This window comes from Hyperolius riggenbachi, chromosome 10, assembly GCF_040937935.1.
Source record: "Hyperolius riggenbachi isolate aHypRig1 chromosome 10, aHypRig1.pri, whole genome shotgun sequence".
Taxonomy (NCBI): domain Eukaryota; kingdom Metazoa; phylum Chordata; class Amphibia; order Anura; family Hyperoliidae; genus Hyperolius; species Hyperolius riggenbachi.
The window spans coordinates 232,900,208-232,919,525 of NC_090655.1; the positions used below are offsets into that span (position 1 = coordinate 232,900,208).

The 19,318-nt window shown below is 50.6% G+C and overlaps 3 protein-coding genes across 3 annotated transcripts; 1 reads left to right on the forward strand and 2 right to left on the reverse strand.

The window, feature by feature from the left end:
- Positions 1–7,618: 7,618 nt before the first annotated feature.
- On the reverse strand, positions 7,619–7,930 carry LOC137536907 (histone H4). The gene has a single exon (XM_068259085.1). It carries the CDS (start codon positions 7,928–7,930, stop codon positions 7,619–7,621), a length of 312 nt encoding a protein of 103 aa, XP_068115186.1.
- Positions 7,931–9,879: 1,949 nt separating this feature from the next.
- LOC137536908 (histone H2A type 2-B) lies at positions 9,880–10,272 on the reverse strand. The gene has a single exon (XM_068259086.1). The coding sequence runs from the start codon at positions 10,270–10,272 to the stop codon at positions 9,880–9,882; it is 393 nt and encodes a 130-aa protein (XP_068115187.1).
- A 394-nt stretch (positions 10,273–10,666) lies between these two features.
- Positions 10,667–11,081, forward strand: LOC137534807 (histone H2B 1.1-like). The gene has a single exon (XM_068256462.1). The coding sequence runs from the start codon at positions 10,676–10,678 to the stop codon at positions 11,054–11,056; it is 381 nt and encodes a 126-aa protein (XP_068112563.1). The 5' UTR covers positions 10,667–10,675; the 3' UTR covers positions 11,057–11,081.
- Positions 11,082–19,318: the final 8,237 nt, after the last annotated feature.

Consider the following 19,318-nt stretch of genomic DNA (forward strand, 5'->3'; position numbering starts at 1 on the left):
CTCCTCCTCCTCCCAGAGAATTGTAGTTTTTCAAAAGCCAGCTTACATACCTTGGCCAGGAATTGAACCCAGGTCTCAGTGTGTAGTAGGTATCTGACTTACCCCCTAGACCAGGTATGTCAAACCGGTCCTACGAGGGCCGAGATCCTCACACATTTTTGATACAGCTCAAATGAATTGATAGGTCTGAATCAGGAAAGGTGTGGTCCATCAGGTAGAACACATTCCTCTCTTTCTCAGCCCATCCTAAACACTGGCATGGATCTGGCCCTCCAGGCCTGGAGTTCAACACATGTGCCCTAGACCACCAACCACACTACATGCTAAAGCCAGCCTAGCATGTACCATTATGATCAATCCAATAGAAAAGTAGCATGCTTAACCACCCTGGCGTTCTGATAAAATCGCCAGGGTGGCTGCGGGAGGGTTTTTTGGCCTTCCGTGTTTCGCTTACCTCGTCGCCATGGCGACGAGCGGAGTGACGTCATGGACGTCAGCCGACGTCCTGACGTCAGCCGCCTCCGATCCAGCCCTTAGCGCTGGCCGGAACTGTTTGTTCCGGCTACGCTGGGCTCGGGCGGCTGGGGGGACCCTCTTTCGCCGCTGCACACGGCGGATCGCCGCTGCACGCGGCGGATCGCCGCTGCACGCGGCGGATCGCCGCGCTGCAGCGGCGATCAGGCAGCACACGCGGCTGGCAAAGTGCCGGCTGCGTGTGCTGCTTTTTATTTCATTAAAATCGGCCCAGCAGGGCTTGAGCGGCAGCCTCCGGCGGTGTTGGATGAGCTGAGCTCGTCCAGACCGCTCAGCAGGTTAAAGAGTAACTGTTAGGCTTAAAAACAAAAATCAATTCCCTATTTCTATCTGTAATACAGATACAATGGCTATCATTCATAAAGGAGCTGTCGGTACGGGGAATCAGTGTGGGAAAACACCGCTGGCGGTGTTTTAGACTTCTGGGTGGGCATTCATAAAAAAACATCCAGGTGCGGTGGCAGTGCGTCACTAGGCAATGCTCGGAGAAGCGACGCTGATGATCTGCTGCTATGTGTGCCCACACTGGCAGCGCAGCAAGCAGGGAACTTTGTGGAGGAGGGAGATATCTAACTTTTGTTCGCACCGGCGGGCAGACAAGCGGGATGAAGCGGTATGGTACTGAGGGAACAGCAGGAAGCCAGGGGAGGTATATATTTCATGCCGACGGACATGCGGGCAGAAGCGGTGCACTACTAGGACAGATAAGTCAGAGGAACTTTGTGGAGAGCAGCAGATAAGTTCAATTAGGCCCCTGGTACCACCGCTAGGAACCAGGGCCTATTATGTCTCGCTGCCTGCCCTCCTGCTGCCAGTCTGCCACACACTCATTCTCCTCACGCTGCCTGCTGTTGTATTTCCTCCTGCAGTCTGTGTCTCCACTGCCAGGGAACACATTAAAAGGTGCTGCTGCCCATGTGCCACCAGCTATTTACGCTCAAAAATAGCTGCATTATTTTGAAAAATATATATATATATTTTAGAGGTGTCCGGGTTGAAAACTGTGCTGTCCCAATTGTGTATTGGACACAATGTGGGCTTCACGACCGCTGTCTGTAACCTCATGGTGTTTATTTACGGCCCTGGTACCAACGCTAGGACCCAGGGCCTATTATGTCACTCACATCACACTGCCTGACACACACTAATCCTCCTCCTGTAGCTGCATTGAGCTTCTGCTGTCTGTGTGCTGCTACCACTGCCAGGGAGAACAGAAGAAGAGGAGGAAGAGGAGGATTCCAACCATTTTGGACACATCTTCTCTAGGGATGCTCGGAAACTTCCACGGAATTATGAATTCCGTGATTCCGGCCGGAATTAGGTTAATTCCGATTCCGGTAGTCCAAACGGAATTCCTATCTCTCTCTCTCTCTCTCTCTCTCTTCTCCTCCTCCTCCTCTGTGGAGGAGGGAGATATCTAACTTTTGTTCGGACCGGCGGGCAGACAAGCGGGATGAAGCGGTATGGTACTAAGGGAACAGCAGGAAGCCAGGGGAGGTATATATTTCATGCCGACGGACATGCGGGCAGAAGCGGTGCACTACTAGGACAGATAAGACTCCTCCTCCATCATCCAGAAGGTAATTGCAGATTTTCAAAACAGCTTATATACCACAGCTGGGATTTGAACCCAGGGTGCAGTGTGTAGTAGGTACTAGGTATCTGTCTTACCCTCTAGACCATGAATCACACTACATGGTAAAGCTTGCCTAGCATAAACCATACTACCATTATGATCAATTCAATAGAAAAAGTAGCATGATTAAGGATTTGTACTTTTTGAAAAGCATGCTTATATACCATAGCTGGGATTTGAACCCAGGATGCAGTGTGTAGTAGGTACTAGGTATCTGTCTTACCCTCTAGACCATGAACCACACTACATGGTAAAGCTTGCCTAGCATAAACCATACTACCATTATGATCAATTCAATAGAAAAAGTAGCATGATTAAGGATTGGTACTTTTTGAAAAGCACCATACCATAGCTGGGATTTGAACCCAGGATGCAGTGTGTAGTAGGTACTAGGTATCTGTCTTACCCTCTAGACCATGAACCACACTACATGGTAGTAGGTATCTGTCTTACCCCCTAGACCATCAACCACACTCAGGGCCGGGCCGAGGCTGGAGAGGCTCCAGCCTCAGGGCGCAGTGTAGGAGGGGGTGCACAATTCATTCAGCTGTCATTCCCAATTGTGTTTGAAGCAGAAAGAAATAAGAAAAGGTGATACATGGCAGCGACTGCAAGCCAGATAAGTAGCGATTAAGGTGTTGGGGGCCCTGGGGCACCTCTTAGTGTAATAGCAATCAGTGAGTGACGGCTGGGGTGGGAGGGATGGGAGGACGCACTTTGCTGTCTCAGCCTTGGGTGCTGAAGGACCTTGTCCCACCTCTACATGCTAAAGCTGGCCTAGCATGTACCATACTACCAGTATGATCAATTCAATAGATATGCTATGGTATATAAGCATGCTTTTCAAAAAGTACCAATCCTTAATCATGCTACTTTTTCTATTGAATTGATCATAATGGTAGTATGGTTTATGCTAGGCAAGCTTTACCATGTAGTGTGGTTCATGGTCTAGAGGGTAAGACAGATACCTAATACCTACTACACACTGCATCATGGGTTCAAATCCCAGCTGTGGTATATAAGCTGTTTTGAAAATCTGCAATTCCCTACTGGATGATATAAGAGGATGGATGGATGGAGAGGAGGAGGAGGAGGAGAGAGAGAGATTACAATTTTTCCGACGGAATTCCGTATAGGGCGGAATTCCGCCGGAATGAAACGGTAGCGGAATTTCAGTATGACGGAATTGTCCCGGAAACGGAAATGGGCTTTTCCGACCATGCCTGATCTTCTCATGCAACCACTTTTCATGAAGTTAATTTACTATTTTTGATACCTTTTTTATAACTACTACATCACCACATAATCACTTGATGTTTTTCTTCATAAAAAAGGTGGTTTCATGCATCATTGACCTCCAATACAAGTTTTAAAAGCTATTTAAGGCCAGCTCAAATATTTTACTCAAATACAGACTCGGATAGTGACGTCAGATATCCGAGTTCAAATCGGATATTCGATTAACTCGAATACAGAACTTCGAGTGAATTCGGATAGTTTACTATACGAATTCGACCAAACTCGAATAGGATAATGAGGTATCCGACCAACACTGAACGTCATGTAAGGACTATATCCTGCACACTTTAACATGTACAGCCCCTCTACACTATTATTTCCAGCCCATGCAGAGTGCAGACCACCTCATGCTCCAGGACTGAGAGGGGCAGGGTTGCAGCCTGGACAAATCCTATCGGGTTCTAAAGGACCAGGATTGGGATCAAATTGTGCATATGGTTGTTCAGTTTTGGGATCTTATGGGGTATGTCCCCAAAACAACAACATTGTGTAAAATCTGCTTTACCCGTTAATTACAACAGGGCGAGATATATATATATATATATATATATATATATATATATATATATATATATATATATATATATACATATATATATATATATATATATATATATTTTTTTTTTTTTTTAGTGTTGTCCGGATCATGAACGATTCAGATCTTTGATCCGAATCTCTTTTGTAAGTCGAATCATCCGGATCACCAAAATGAATAATTCGGATCAAAAAGGGGGTGGAGCCGGGAGCGGCACGCCCCCCTCTCAGCGGGCAGCGGGGTCCTGGAAGCAGAGCAGAGATGGATCACTCAGTTGGAGGGGAGCCAGCCTTGCAGGGACAGGTAGATGAGAGAGAGGGGACATGGGTGCCACTGCCAGATATGTGTAGAGCAGGGCCGGGCCGAGGCATGGGCTGAAAAGGCTCCAGCCTCAGGGCGCAGTGTAGGAGGGGGCGCAGAATTCATTCAGCTGTCATTCCTAATTGTGTATGAAGCAGAAAGAAATAAGAAAACGGATACATGGCAGTGACTGCAAGCCACACAACTAGATATTAAGGTGTTGGGGAGATTCAGCCAGAAAAAAGAAGTTGCGATCACAATCCTGATCTCCAATTGAGTATAGGATTTCCCTGTAAAAGATTCAAATATAGTGCAATATTGTTTCAATGGAACACCCGTGATTCACTCCACATAACTGTGCAGGGAATAACCTCCACCACAGAACAGAGGAAGCCGAGAATAGGGGGGGTTTTTCCACCCCCTTGTGAGTCTCACTCACCAAATACTTTCTTGTTATTCCAGCATATAAGCCCTCCAATCTGGGCAACAACCATATGGGACCTTTAGATATAAAAGAGCGGGACTCGCATAGCGTAAAAAACCTTCCACATTTATTGCTAAAACCTTTTAAAATATGCGTACCAGATAGAAGTTTTCACAAGCGTTTGTTTATGGTGCCAGCACCGCCGCGGTCGGATCTCTGCTGAACTCCACACTCCCCGCTGGATCACTTCCTCATTCCGTCCCACGTGACTCCTTAGCTCCGCCCTACGCGTTTCGTCATTTGACTCATCAGGGGCATGGAGTCACGCTATTAGGGACGCTATTTAAATATCTCCTGTACCCGCCCGCCTCCATTCCCCTATAAACCAGCCCCACCCACCTCATGCATATGCACGTATCCCATACTATCTACAACTATTGCAACAAAAATCCCCGCCATGGTGCTGCCACTTACATCAGAATAAACCTCCCACGTGTGCCTCCCCCCTCCCATCTAACCCTCAATTTCTTTTAATCCACAGCAACCTTCAATACGTAACATTCCCCCATACCTCCATCAATCCACAGTCCCATCGTCATGCCACCTTGGATGTGTTGGATTAAGGTTGTAAAATTGGTGGGGTATATTAAATAAATAGGATTAAGATGGATATGTGCAATACTTGATAAAGACACCAGGTGGTGGTGGTGGATAGGGAATAAGAACGGTATGAGTGTATTTCTGTCTCCTCCATTTACATACCACTAGATGGTGCTATAGGATTAGGAATTGAGTAAAAGATGCTCCGTAAGCAGGCGGAAAAGAGCTTTGTAAGAGCGGGGGTATAAGGTATGCTGTGTATATGCGGAAAACAGCTACCGCATGTATACGGTGAACAGTAGAAGGAGGAGATTTAGGTAATGCACTTTTGCACAGTATGGATTTGTTTATATATGAGAATCGAATGAATTGGAATGTTAACAATATTTGTATATGGCTTTGAGTAACTAATAACGGGGGGGGGGGGGGGGGTGGTGATTCATGTAGTGATTGTTATAATATGATTCTGGACACATGACGATGGGACTGTGGATTGATGGAGGTATGGGGGAATGTTACGTATTGAAGGTTGCTGTGGATTAAAAGAAATTGAGGGTTAGATGGGAGGGGGGAGGCACACGTGGGAGGTTTATTCTGATGTAAGTGGCAGCACCATGGCGGGGATTTTTGTTGCAATAGTTGTAGATAGTATGGGATACGTGCATATGCATGAGGTGGGTGAGGCTGGTTTATAGGGGAATGGAGGCGGGAGGGTACAGGAGATATTTAAATAGCGTCCCTAATAGCGTGACTCCATGCCCCTGATGAGTCAAATGACGAAACGCGTAGGGCGGAGCTAAGGAGTCACGTGGGACGGAATGAGGAAGTGATCCAGCGGGGAGTGTGGAGTTCAGCAGAGATCCGACCGCGGCGGTGCTGGCACCATAAACAAACGCCTGTGAAAACTTCTATCTGGTACGCATATTTTAAAAGGTTTTAGCAATAAATGTGGAAGGTTTTTTACGCTATGCGAGTCCCGCTCTTTTATATCTAAAGGTCCCATATGGTTGTTGCCCAGATTGGAGGGTTTATATGCTGGAATAACAAGAAAGTATTTGGTGAGTGAGACTCACAAGGGGGTGGAAACCCCCCCCCTATTCTCGGCTTCCTCTGTTCTGTGGTGGAGGTTATTCCCTGCACAGTTATGTGGAGTGAATCACGGGTGTTCCATTGAAACAATATTGCACTATATTTGAATCTTTTACAGGGAAATCCTATACTCAATTGGAGATCAGGATTGTGATCGCAACTTCTTTTTTCTGGCTGGATTTTAACAGGAGTGTGTACTCAAGTGAAAGTCTGCGGATCCCCTATATAAACTGGTGACGTTTTCTGGTGCTATATATATTAGATCTGATCTGAAGTGCTGTGGAGCGCAGTCTTTTTGCCTTTCTGAGGGCATTTGGATTATACTGTTGGGGAGATTGTGGGCCCTGTGGTGCCCCTTAGTCTAATAGCAATCAGTGTGTGACGGCTGGGGTGGCAGGGATGGAGGGGCGCACTTTGGTGTCTCAGCCTTGGGTGCTGGAGGACCTTGTCCCGGCTCTGGTGTAGAGCATACTGGCTATGTGCTGCTGATTTTAGGCTGTCTGTTCCGGTAGTGCTGCATAGTGAACAAATGGGAAACTTTTGGCTCCGAAGCACAGCTCAGTAACTTTGCAAACAGCATGCTGGGCTAGGACAGCAGGCACTGTGATTGCTGTGCAATATGATCCTCCTGCACTCTGCGCTAAACAGCTGCACTTCACTTCTCCCTAAATTTATGATGCATGTTGGAGGTGAAAACAGGACACATTGGGGTGGGGGAATGCTTTCCTTCACTGTGAGCATATGATTGCAACATGTGGGTAATGTGTGCAAAAAACATTTCTGCTCTCTGCTCACCCCTCTTCATCCACTTCCTCCCTTCTCTGTTCACTGCAGGGAATGTCCTGTCCTGCTAGTCATTTCACCCCCGAATATTTATTCTTTTATTTTGGAAAGACCACCAAAGGCCACTGGATGCTTTTCCTTTATTCACCTCATGGTGGCAGTGGTGCACGGACTTTGCTAGGCCAAATAAAAACGCAACAGAAAAGGACGAGAATCACCAGACATTCTTGATAACCAGACATTCTTCATTTACCAAAACAAACAGGCTAGACAGATCATGTACTACAATATCTAGCCAAACAACACAAATATGGCGCTATATAACATAGTATATCCGAATGCGGCTCTTCAGAGACAGAGTGGGCGGCTCTTAGAAGAGCCTTTGGGTGGAACGATGATCAGAATGAGAATGGTAGGCTTAGCCCCCGAATCCGTAGAGGGTGCGTCCCTGGCGCTTAAGGGCGTACACCACATCCATGGCGGTGACAGTCTTCCTCTTGGCGTGCTCGGTGTAGGTGACGGCGTCCCGGATGACGTTCTCCAGGAAAACCTTCAGCACTCCGCGGGTCTCCTCATAGATGAGGCCGGAGATGCGCTTGACACCCCCTCTGCGGGCCAGGCGGCGGATGGCGGGCTTAGTGATGCCCTGGATGTTATCCCGGAGCACCTTCCGGTGCCGCTTGGCGCCTCCTTTCCCGAGTCCCTTCCCGCCCTTTCCTCGGCCAGACATGCTTGTATTGCTGCTTCTTCTCCGCTATAGAGACGAACTGATCTGTGCTGCCGCTCCTTCTCATCTTATACAGTCTGAGCGGACCTGAGGGGAGACTGCACAGAAGAGGGCGGAGCCACAGGCAGATTTGTAATGTTGTTTAAATATACTCTTTTCTACTTTTTTAATTAGCTGTACTTGAGCAGTAAATTGTCACTGATTAGTTTATTTGCCGTTTAGCAGCAATTATATATGTAGATGGGTAATCAGAAACTGTATTTGCAGAAAATCGTTCCTCCACTGCAGAATGTAAATATCGGTAAGTAGTTTAATAACTGACTGTGCTAAATAATAACGGTCGATCTGTTTAAGGGTTATATTATTTTGCTATATAAATCTCTATAACGTCTCTTCTGTCTTTGTAAAGCATGCGGACCTAATGGGAGACTGCAATGAAGGGGGTGGAGCGAAAGGATGCTTTTTCTTTTCCAAAAGAGCTGCAATGGTTTCGTAAGTGCCGATTTTCAAGAAACGGAAATGTTTTGTAGCACAATCTCTCATCAGAGCTATTTCAGCTGCCAGTTATTGTGGCCGATCGCTGATTATTGTTCTGCCGTCATTGCGAACTTCAGGCAGGCAGTCGAATGTGTTGTAACTGCTGGAGCATAGAAGAGAAACAGTTTCCCCCCTACATAGGTGTGAGCAGCGGTAACACTTGATCTCCTAAGGCCCCGTTCACACTTGCGGTTTTGTCAAAACCGCACCGGATGTCCGGACCGCACCGTATCCGGACCGGACCTGATCCGTACGGTTCCTATCCGGATCCGGTCCGTTTGCATCCGGTTTCCGTGCGGTGTGAACACGGTTGCGGTCCGGATCCGGTTTCTTAAGGAGATAACAACCTGTAAATACCTGGGGTCTGGGAGGTCAGCAGAAGGGTCTGGGGTCATTGTTGGAGACAGGTGGACGTGTGGAGACCATCCGTGGATACAGAGACTGCTGTTGGGACCATGGATCCAGGCATTTTTCGTATACCTGGGAATTCTCTGTTGTTCGCCTCCTCGTTATCAGACTTATATCAGACATGTTGCTGCCTAGAGCTCCAGCATGAAATCGCTGCTGCCCCACTCTGTGAACTCCATGTGGTCCCCATCCAAAATGCATAGGAAGTGGGGTAGAACGTCCGGTTTTTGTAGCCAGTGTGTTGTGCGCTCTCCGGTTCTCATTACTTTGTATTGGCCGGATGGTGCAGTCCGGCTCCGCCCCGGATACGGCTGCCGGAGGAGCCGGACCAAAAAATAGCGCATGTTGGAACGGACGCCGGAGTCCGGATCCGGTCCGGCTCCGGTCCGGCAGAACGGACGCATGTGAACGGACGCATAGGCTTTCATTGCTATTGCCGTGCGTCCGTTCCGTCCGTTCTGCAAGCGGTCCGGCTCCGGCACGGCGATTCCGGACGGCCACCGCTAATGTGAACCGGGCCTAACAGAGAACACACAGTATTGTACCAATCATATCTGTAGCACTGGTACATAGCCACGCAACCCACTACTCTCATAGGATGAGCGCACAAACCAATTCACATCCTGGTCATCCAGCACTACAGAGAACATGTCACGGGACTGTCCCTCGGAGCTCAAACTCCCTCCGTTACCCTCACCAATATCTCTGCCAGTAACCGTGAATTGAGGCTGGGATAAGTACAAAGGGCGGCTAGACAAACACTGTAGCGGTGTTTCTGCCGAAAATGGCAGCAGCGACCAGGGATTGAGCGCCTCTCCAGAGCAACGGGAGATTTACTGATCCTGCCTAATGCAGCAGCCAGACACCGAAATGTACCCATGCTAATCAATAGGAATCTCCTTATATACAAACTAACACTGGCGTACCTATATCCATGCTCCGTGTAGACAGTGTGGGTGGCTCTGAAAAGAGCCTTTGGGTTCTGTGATATCTTCAGATGCAGGGAATTACTTGCTCTTGGCGGCCTTGTGGCTCTCGGTCTTCTTGGGCAGCAGCACGGCCTGGATGTTGGGCAGGACGCCCCCCTGGGCGATGGTCACCCCACCCAGCAGCTTGTTGAGCTCCTCGTCGTTGCGCACGGCCAGCTGCAAGTGGCGGGGGATGATGCGGGTCTTCTTGTTGTCCCGGGCGGCGTTGCCAGCCAGCTCCAGGATCTCAGCGGTCAGATACTCCAGCACTGCGGCCAGATAGACCGGAGCTCCGGCCCCCACCCGCTCCGCATAGTTGCCCTTCCTCAGCAGACGGTGAACACGGCCGACTGGGAACTGCAGCCCGGCCCGGGAGGAGCGAGTCTTGGCCTTAGCACGGGCCTTGCCGCCTTGTTTGCCTCTTCCAGACATGCTATCAGCTCTATGGATGTCTCACCAGCACTGGAATCGCTGAGTGCGCCCCGCCTCCCTCTATATATACTCTGCAGCCTGTTCTTCTGTGCCACCCTATTGGTTCCTGTCTGATTCAGCCAATGGAATGTAAACTCAGCATTTCACCAATCAGCAAACTCTGGGCGTTCCTCTACGCTGAAGCCGCCAATGGGATTATCTTCGGGTTCTCAGTAAGGTGTTTTGCACACGGCGCGTCTCCAGCCAGTGAGAGGGAAGGAAATCATCAGCCAGTGACGCTGCCCAATAGTGTAGAGAGAAGCGCTGCAGCCTGATTAGCATAGGCCGCCTATATAAAGAGGGGAGGCGGCGCTGCTCCTCATTGTGTCTCCGCACTCTGCAGAGTTACTGAGAAGCCGCTGCAATGCCTGAACCAGCCAAGTCCGCCCCGGCGCCCAAGAAGGGCTCTAAGAAAGCGGTGAGCAAGACTCAGAAGAAGGACGGCAAGAAGCGCAGGAAGACCAGGAAGGAGAGCTACGCCATCTACGTGTACAAGGTGCTGAAGCAGGTGCACCCCGACACCGGCATCTCCTCCAAGGCCATGAGCATCATGAACTCCTTCGTCAATGACATCTTCGAGCGCATCGCCGGGGAAGCTTCCCGCCTGGCTCATTACAACAAGCGCCACACCATCACCTCCCGGGAGATCCAGACCGCCGTCCGGCTGCTGCTGCCGGGAGAGCTGGCCAAGCACGCCGTGTCCGAGGGCACCAAGGCCATCACCAAGTACACCAGCGCCAAGTAATCTCTCCATACCGATCATAACCCAAAGGCTCTTCTAAGAGCCACCCACTGATTCACTATGGAGCTCTGATATGATCTGACGTGCTATTTCATGTCTTTTCCAGTTGTCATTTCCTCATTAGCGTGTAAAAGGTAAACTTCGTGTGTGGCTGGTTTAGGGAGGCTGCTTTGTGTACTAAGCTCCCTGGTATAACTTCGGTCACGAAATTCATTAAATTATTTCCAAGGAATTGGGATTCTTCCGTGGAGATTACAGCATAATCGGGTGCCCAATACTTATCTGTGGTGGACACCGATTGACACGATATTCCCGAGAATACAATGAACCGTAGTAGACTGAAGTGATTATAAAGGTGGTTATGTTTGCTGCTGTGCGCCAGACTCTGCACAATACATCCATGTCTCGCTGCAGAGAAGCTTAGTCAATGCCATCATCCTGGCTCAAAACATTTTGATAAAGGATTTGCGACATTTATTGTATCTGAATTCACAAAGAAATGTGTACCCTCCATTCTTATACTGCTGCCGGTGTTACTCGCCCCCTGGTGGTAACTACTCACTCACTCTCCAAACAAGTAATATTGCCTTAGTCCTGACAACTTTCTGATCAAGAGACCTCGATCTTGTTTATTACATCCCCAGTAATGTTCTCTTAATAGATCCAAACCCCCATTATTGGAAATTGTAATTTAGCTAGGTTTGTTCGCGAACCCTGGTTGTTCTGGATAATTTCCCTCATTCTGAACAAACAGCATTTCTCTCGCTGTTATGATTTCTTTAGTGGGTAACATGATTTAGATGTGTTCAAATAATGCACAGGCTGCAGTTAACCAGACCAAGTTCAGTGAAAAAATAAAATGCTTCCACTTCAGGTCTCCTCACCTGACCCTCATCAACCCTTCTATCCCTGTGTCACTTCTCTTGACCCTCAAAGTACACTTCCACTCTCCATGTCATCTCTCCTGAGTCCTGACCCTCAACTACCCTTCCATCCTCCGTCATCTCTCCTGACCCTCATCCACTCTTCCACCCTCCATGTCATCTCTCCCGCTGATCCTCATCCACTCTTCCACCCAGTGGTGCTCAGCAGAGCTCGAATATTCGAGCTCTTTTTCAGCTATTCGAGCTCTGAATAGCTGGAGCTATTCGAATGGGCTATTCGAGTGAACTTGAATAGCCCATTCACTATTCGCGCTATTCGAGCTAACAGCGCTATTCGAGCTCGAATACCGAGCTCGAATAGCGTCATAGCCCAGATTGATGTCCTTAGAGCCAATCAGAGGGCTCCCAGGCCCTCTGACGGCAGCCAATCACTGAGGGGGACCCTGGCCAGCCCCTACCCTATAAATAGCAGCCGCCATGTTCCGTTTCTCCGTCCTTGCCCGACTTTGCACAGAGAGAGAGAGAGATCTGCTCCTTTGTGCGTTGGCTTAGCAAGAGCTTTATTGTGGTCATTTACCTAGCGTTTTTGCTCACATACACCTCCTATATACACCTATATTGTTGTTAGTTAGATAGACATTGTATTTTAGTTAGTAGCTTTTGTGTTACATAGAGAGAGACTCAGACAGCTGCTGCAGGCTTACAGCTTTAGGCCTCAGGGCCTGCCTGTGTGGGCAGCTGTTCTCTCCTGTCCTCTGTTTATTTCTCATCTATACCAGTATTTCTGCTGTCCTTTAGTACTGATTGATTGTATTTTGTAATGTAGTTATATACTGTAACTGTACTAGGACACTCACTCAGTCACTGTTCATAGGCTACTAGCTCCTGCGTGTGCGTGCACTCACTGTCTGTGTACTGTACACACACACACACTATTTCCTTCTGAATAGTTATATACTGTAACTGTACTAGGACACTCACTGTCACTGTCCATAGGCTACTAGCTCCTGCGTGTGCGTGCACTCACTGTCTGTGTACTGTACACACACTCTATTTCCTTCTGAATAGTTATATACTGTAACTGTACTAGGACACTCACTCACTGACACTGTTCATAGGCTACTAGCTCCTGCGTGTGCGTGCACTCACTGTCTGTGTACTGTACACACACTCTATTTCCTTCTGATTACTGATTGATTATTGTAATTTCTGGTTGTACTTACTGTTACTACTTACTGTACTAGTAGGGACACTCAGTCACTGTTCATAGGCTAGCTCCTGCGTGTGCGTGCACTCACTCACTGTCTGTGTACACACACTCTATTTCCTTGTGATTATTACTACTGATTATTGTAACTTCTAGTTGTACTTACTGACTCTGTTACTACTTACTGTACTAGACACTCACTCAGTCACCTCGCCCACCAACCCACTTCATTAAAGTACCCCACTTTTCACCCGCCCTTTTAAAAAACTTTTGTGTTTACGCCCAAAACATCGAAGATGTCTGGAAGTGGCAGCCAGCGCGGTCTGGGCAAGGGGAAGGGCAGCAAGGGAATCAGGAGGAGAGGGAGCAGCATTGTGGCAAGCCGCGGGCGCAGCCGCGCCACCATGCACAGTTTCGCAGCAGCAGCGTCAGTGGCTAACATTCCTCCTATAGGACTGGCCGTGGACGCCTTGGGCGCCGCCCAGCAGGAGCATCTGCAACTCACGCTGCAGAGACACAGCAGCAGCAGCGTGTAGCACCTGCTCCGATTTTCCTCCAGCCGGGTCGGAAACGTCCCATTGAGGAAATGCAGACACTGTGGTGCAACTGATGACGGAGGATGAGCAGCCCGCCATCAGCTCTGCATCCGAGGCCTCCACCCTCACCACCACCACCACCACCACCCCTGTTCGCAGCAGCCGCCCAGCAGGGCCTGGGGAGGAGGCCAGTTCACCGTCAGTCGCCGACCTGTCACTCAGCACTCTTTTGACCCCAGGCATGATGAGTCAATTGTCTGCTGTTGTTGGCGATTTGGAGGAGGAGATGCTGATGGGCACTTTGGGGGATGAGGGATTGGACAGCAAGACTGTGGCGACAGTCAAGCAGCCCATCCATGCATCAGGAGAGGAGTTTGGGGGGTCATCATCCCAGCAGGACATGTTTCAGGAGGGGGAGGATGATGATGACACGGTGACAGACAGAGACTGGGTGCCACCAGCTCCAGGGGATGTCGTCATCAGCAGCTCTGAGGAGGAGGAGGAGGATGCGCTTGTGGGCCTTGCAAGGAGGCGCATCATTGCAAGCATTGGCAGCAGTAGGCAGGTCCCCCAGCCTGCTGGTGTCTCAGGCTCAGCAGCAGCAGCATCTGCCAGTACCACCACCAGCCGCACCCAAGCCCCCCCCCCCCCCCCAACCACCACAGGGAGACAGGCAGCAGCGGTTCCATGCCGTAGGGGGTTGTTTTTGTCACCAATCTGGCGCTTTTTCACCATGCCCACAGTGTACAGCAAGTACGCCACTTGCAACCACTGTCAGCGGAAGTTGAGCAGAGGTGCAGACCCCTTAAAGTTCAGCACCAGCTCGCTCATCAACCACCTTGCTGCGAAACATTTCCACCAGCATGAGGAGTTCCAGAGGCTGAAGGCATCTGGTGCTGGCAGTGGCACCACACCCATCACTGCACAGCCTTCAGCAGCAGCAGCAGCAGCAGCAGCAACAGCAGCCACCCGCCCTCCTGCTCCTCCAGCAGCACCAGCAGGAGTGCGGAAATGCACTGCTCCTCCCCCCTCTGCAACTCCTGCCGCCGACACTGAGGCCTGTTCTGGCAGCCAGTCCTCAGTGGCCTCCTCTGCTGTGTCTGCTGATTCCCGTGCCAGCAAAAGGCCACGCCAGAGCCTTTTGAGCAAGTCCTTCCAGGGGGTGGTTAGGGCTCTGCCTCCCAGCAGCCGTCGCGTGCGGCAGCTGAACGGCTTGCTGGCACGGGCCATGTGCTCCCAACTCCTGCCGTACACGCTCGTGCAGGAGGGGAGCGACATTCGTGCGCTGCTTGCTTGCGCAGCCCCAGACTGGCAGCTCCCCAGCAGACACTTCTTCGCCCGCAAGGCCATTCCTGCACTGCACCGCTTTGTGATGGCCAATGTGGAGCGAGGGCTGGAGCACGCGGTTGGTGAAAGGGTCCACGTCACCATGGACTCCTGGAGCAGCCGCTTCGGGACAGGCCGCTACCTGTCCTTCACTGTCCACTGGGTCAGCTTGGTGGAAAGGGGTGAGGATGGGAGAGCAGCAGCGGGCACAGCAGCAGCAGCAACACAGTGGGTGGTGCCACCCCGCAGGGTCGGGGGAACTGCAGCAGGTTCCTCCGATCCTCTGCCATCCTCCGGCACACCTGGCAAAACCCCCCGCCTCAGCAGCAGCGTGAACGCCCGCCACTGCCAAGCGCTGCTGCACTTGGTCAGCCTTGGGAAGACCAAGCTGACGGCAACCCATGTGTTGGCCAAACTCCAGGAGCAGGAGAGGATTTGGCTGACCCCCAGAGGCCTCAGAGTCTGAGAGGTGGTGGCCGACAATGGGGCCAATCTGGTTGCCGCAATAGACAGGGGAAACCTGACCCACATCCCCTGTCTTGCCCACGTGCTGAACCTGGTGGTGCAGAAGTTCTTGCGCACCTACCAGGGGATGGGCGAACTGCTGGAAATGGCAAGGAACGTTGTGCGTCACTTCCGGCGCTCGGCTGCAGCCTGTGCGAGCCTGGAAGACGTGCAAAAGGAGCTGGAGCTGCCACGCCATCGGCTGATCCTTGACGTTCCGACTCGCTGGAACTCCACCCTGGCGATGTTGGAGCGTCTGGTTGAACAGAAGCACGCTGTCAACCAGTACCTTGCCCAGGCCACTGTTTCCGCCGCTCAGAGAAGGGACAGGACCAGCAACATCCCGTCCATCGTCCTCGATGATGACTGGAGGCACATGCAGCAGGTGTGCTTAGTGCTGGCTTCCTTTCTGCAGGCCACTAACATGGTGAGCAGGGACCATGCTATGGTCTGCGAGTGGGTGCCCCTGGTTTGTCTGCTGAACAGGGCCCTCGATGCTTTGCTGGAACAGGGAGCGGCAGCCTTGGACCAGCAGGAGCGGCAAGCAGCTGCACACTCCACCTCTGAGGGGGAGGAGGAGGAGGACTTGGTGGAGGTCCCTGACCTTGCTGCTGATGAGGGGGATCAGCACAGCGCAGCTGAGTTGGTGCGGGGGTGGAGAGAGGATGAGGCGGCAGAGGAGGAGGATGAGGAGGACAGCAACAGCACTGCCGTCGATGTGCCAGCAGACGTGGCCCGCCTCTTCCCAATGGCAGCGCACATGCTGACGTGCCTGCGCAGGGACCCCAGGGTGATCCAGATGAAGCAGAGGGAGGACATCTGGATCAGCATGATGTTGGACCCGCGCCTCAAGGGGAAGTTGAGCCAGTTCCTGCCGCCTGCAGGAGGAGACCTAGCGCAACAAATAAGGAGCTTGCAGCAGGCCCTTGTTGAGCGCTTGGAGGAAGCCTTCCCCCAGCCTTCCACCCCCACTGTCCAGCCAGCACAGAGGCAGCAGCAGGTGCCTGCATCCAGCAGCAAGCGCCCCACAGACCTGCTGTCTTTCAGCCACGAGCTCTATAGGACTGTAGAGGCTCCGGCAGCAGTGACTAGAGAGGAGGTGCATGCAGCAGCATCCTCCTCCGGTCACAGCCAGCGCCTGACCCGCATGGTGGCTGACTACATGGGGTCCTACAGCGGGCTTGACAGCGATGCCCCTGTTGATCCCATGGAGTATTGGGTCAAGCACCTGGAGATCTGGAGCGAGCTGGCGCAGTACGCCCTGGAAGTGCTGTCCTGTCCCCCTTCCAGCGTGCTGTCCGAGCGCTGCTTCAGTGCAGCTGGTGGCGTGGTCACCGAGAAACGCTCACGTCTGTCTCACAAGTCTGTGGACAGACTGACGTTTCTCAAGATGAACCAGGCGTGGGTGGAAGGCGAGTTCCTGGCCCCTGTTGTCGGCGAGAGGGGGACATGAACTGGCTGACGGAACTTAGAACCATCGTTAATGTGCCTTACCACCCTTTACCACCTCCTGGCTCCTGCTCACTAAGCCAGCCTGGTTCACTTTGACTATTACGTCGCCTGCAGCCACACATTTTACAACTACAGTGGGCTGCTGTGTACTGCCCTTCTGCTGTCTGTCTGTGTTTCCCACTGCCAGGGTACACAGATTTACATTCTGCTGCCACCAGCTATTACGTCAAAAAATAGCTATATATCTGTGTAATTTGTTTTACAAACAAAACCAAAAACCATACAAAAAAAAAGGTTTAATTTTTCAGAGGTGCCCGGGTTGAAAACTGTGTTGTCCCAGTTGTGTATTGGACACGATGTGGGCTGCACGACCGCTGTCTGGGACCTCCTGTTGTGTTTATTTACAGCCCTGGTATCACCCGCTAGGTACCAGGGCTATTATGTCACGCTGCCTGCCTGCTGCCACACTCACACTACTCCTCCATTCCTCCTGCTGCTGCTGCTGTCTGTCTGTGTTTCCCACTGCCAGGGTACACAGAATTACATTCTGCTGCCACTCTGCCACCAGCTATTACGTCAAACAATAGCTGCTCACATTACTCCTCCATTACTCCTGCTGCTGCTGCTGTCGGTCTGTGTTTCCCACTGCCAGGGTACACAGAATTACATTCTGCTGCCACTCTGCCACCAGCTATTACGTCAAAAAAATAGCTATATATCTGTGTAATTTGTTTTACAAACAAAACCAAAAAACCATAAAAAAAAAAAAAAAGTTTAATTTTTCAGAGGTGCCCGGGTTGAAAACTGTGTTGTCCCAGTTGTGTATTGGACACGATGTGGGCTGCACGACCGCTGTCTGGGACCTCCTGTTGTGTTTATTTACAGCCCTGGTATCACCCGCTAGGTACCAGGGCTATTATGTCACGCTGCCTGCCTGCTGCCACACTCACACTACTCCTCCATTCCTCCTGCTGCTGCTGCTGTCTGTCTGTGTTTCCCACTGCCAGGGTACACAGAATTACATTCTGCTGCCACTCTGCCACCAGCTATTACGTCAAACAATAGCTGCTCACATTACTCCTCCATTACTCCTGCTGCTGCTGCTGTCGGTCTGTGTTTCCCACTGCCAGGGTACACAGAATTACATTCTGCTGCCACTCTGCCACCAGCTATTACGTCAAAAAATAGCTATATATCTGTGTAATTTGTTTTACAAACAAAACCAAAAAACCATAAAAAAAAAAAAGGTTTAATTTTTCAGAGGTGCCCGGGTTGAAAACTGTGTTGTCCCAGTTGTGTATTGGACACGATGTGGGCTGCACGACCGCTGTCTGGGACCTCCTGTTGTGTTTATTTACAGCCCTGGTATCACCCGCTAGGTACCAGGGCTATTATGTCACGCTGCCTGCCTGCTGCCACACTCACACTACTCCTCCATTCCTCCTGCTGCTGCTGCTGCTGTCTGTCTGTGTTTCCCACTGCCAGGGTACACAGAATTACATTCTGCTGCCACTCTGCCACCAGCTATTACGTCAAACAATAGCTGCTCACATTACTCCTCCATTCCTCCTGCTGCTGCTGCTGTCGGTCTGTGTTTCCCACTGCCAGGGTACACAGAATTACATTCTGCTGCCACTCTGCCACCAGCTATTACGTAAAAAAATAGCTATATATCTGTGTAATTTGTTTTACAAACAAAACCAAAAAAACATAAAAAAAAAAAGGTTTAATTTTTCAGAGGTGCCCGGGTTGAAAACTGTGTTGTCCCAGTTGTGTATTGGACACGATGTGGGCTGCACGACCGCTGTCTGGGACCTCCTGCCTGCTGTGTTTATTTACAGCCCTGGTATCACCGCTAGGTACCAGGGCTATTATGTCATGCTGCCTGCCTGCTGCCACACTCACACTACTCCTCCATTCCTCCTGCTGCTGTCTGTCTGTGTTTCCCACTGCCAGGGTACACAGAATTACATTCTGCTGCCACTCTGCCACCAGCTATTACGTCAAACAATAGCTGCTCACATTACTCCTCCATTCCTCCTGCTGCTGCTGCTGTCGGTCTGTGTTTCCCACTGCCAGGGTACACAGAATTACATTCTGCTGCCACTCTGCCACCAGCTATTACGTCAAAAAATAGCTATATATCTGTGTATTTTGTTTTACAAACAAAACCAAAAAACCATTAAAAAAAAAGGTTTAATTTTTCAGAGGTGCCTGGGTTGAAAACTGTGTTGTCCCAGTTGTGTATTGGACACGATGTGGGCTGCACGACCACTGTCTGGGACCTCCTGCCTGCTGTGTTTATTTACAGCCCTGGTATCACCGCTAGGTACAAGGAGGAGTACGAGGAGGAGGA

Bases quoted from the DNA above. Each gene is read 5' to 3' on its own strand.
- LOC137536907 (XM_068259085.1), bottom strand. From the start codon at position 7,930: ATGTCTGGCCGAGGAAAGGGCGGGAAGGGACTCGGGAAAGGAGGCGCC.
- LOC137536908 (XM_068259086.1), bottom strand. From the start codon at position 10,272: ATGTCTGGAAGAGGCAAACAAGGCGGCAAGGCCCGTGCTAAGGCCAAG.
- LOC137534807 (XM_068256462.1), top strand. From the start codon at position 10,676: ATGCCTGAACCAGCCAAGTCCGCCCCGGCGCCCAAGAAGGGCTCTAAG.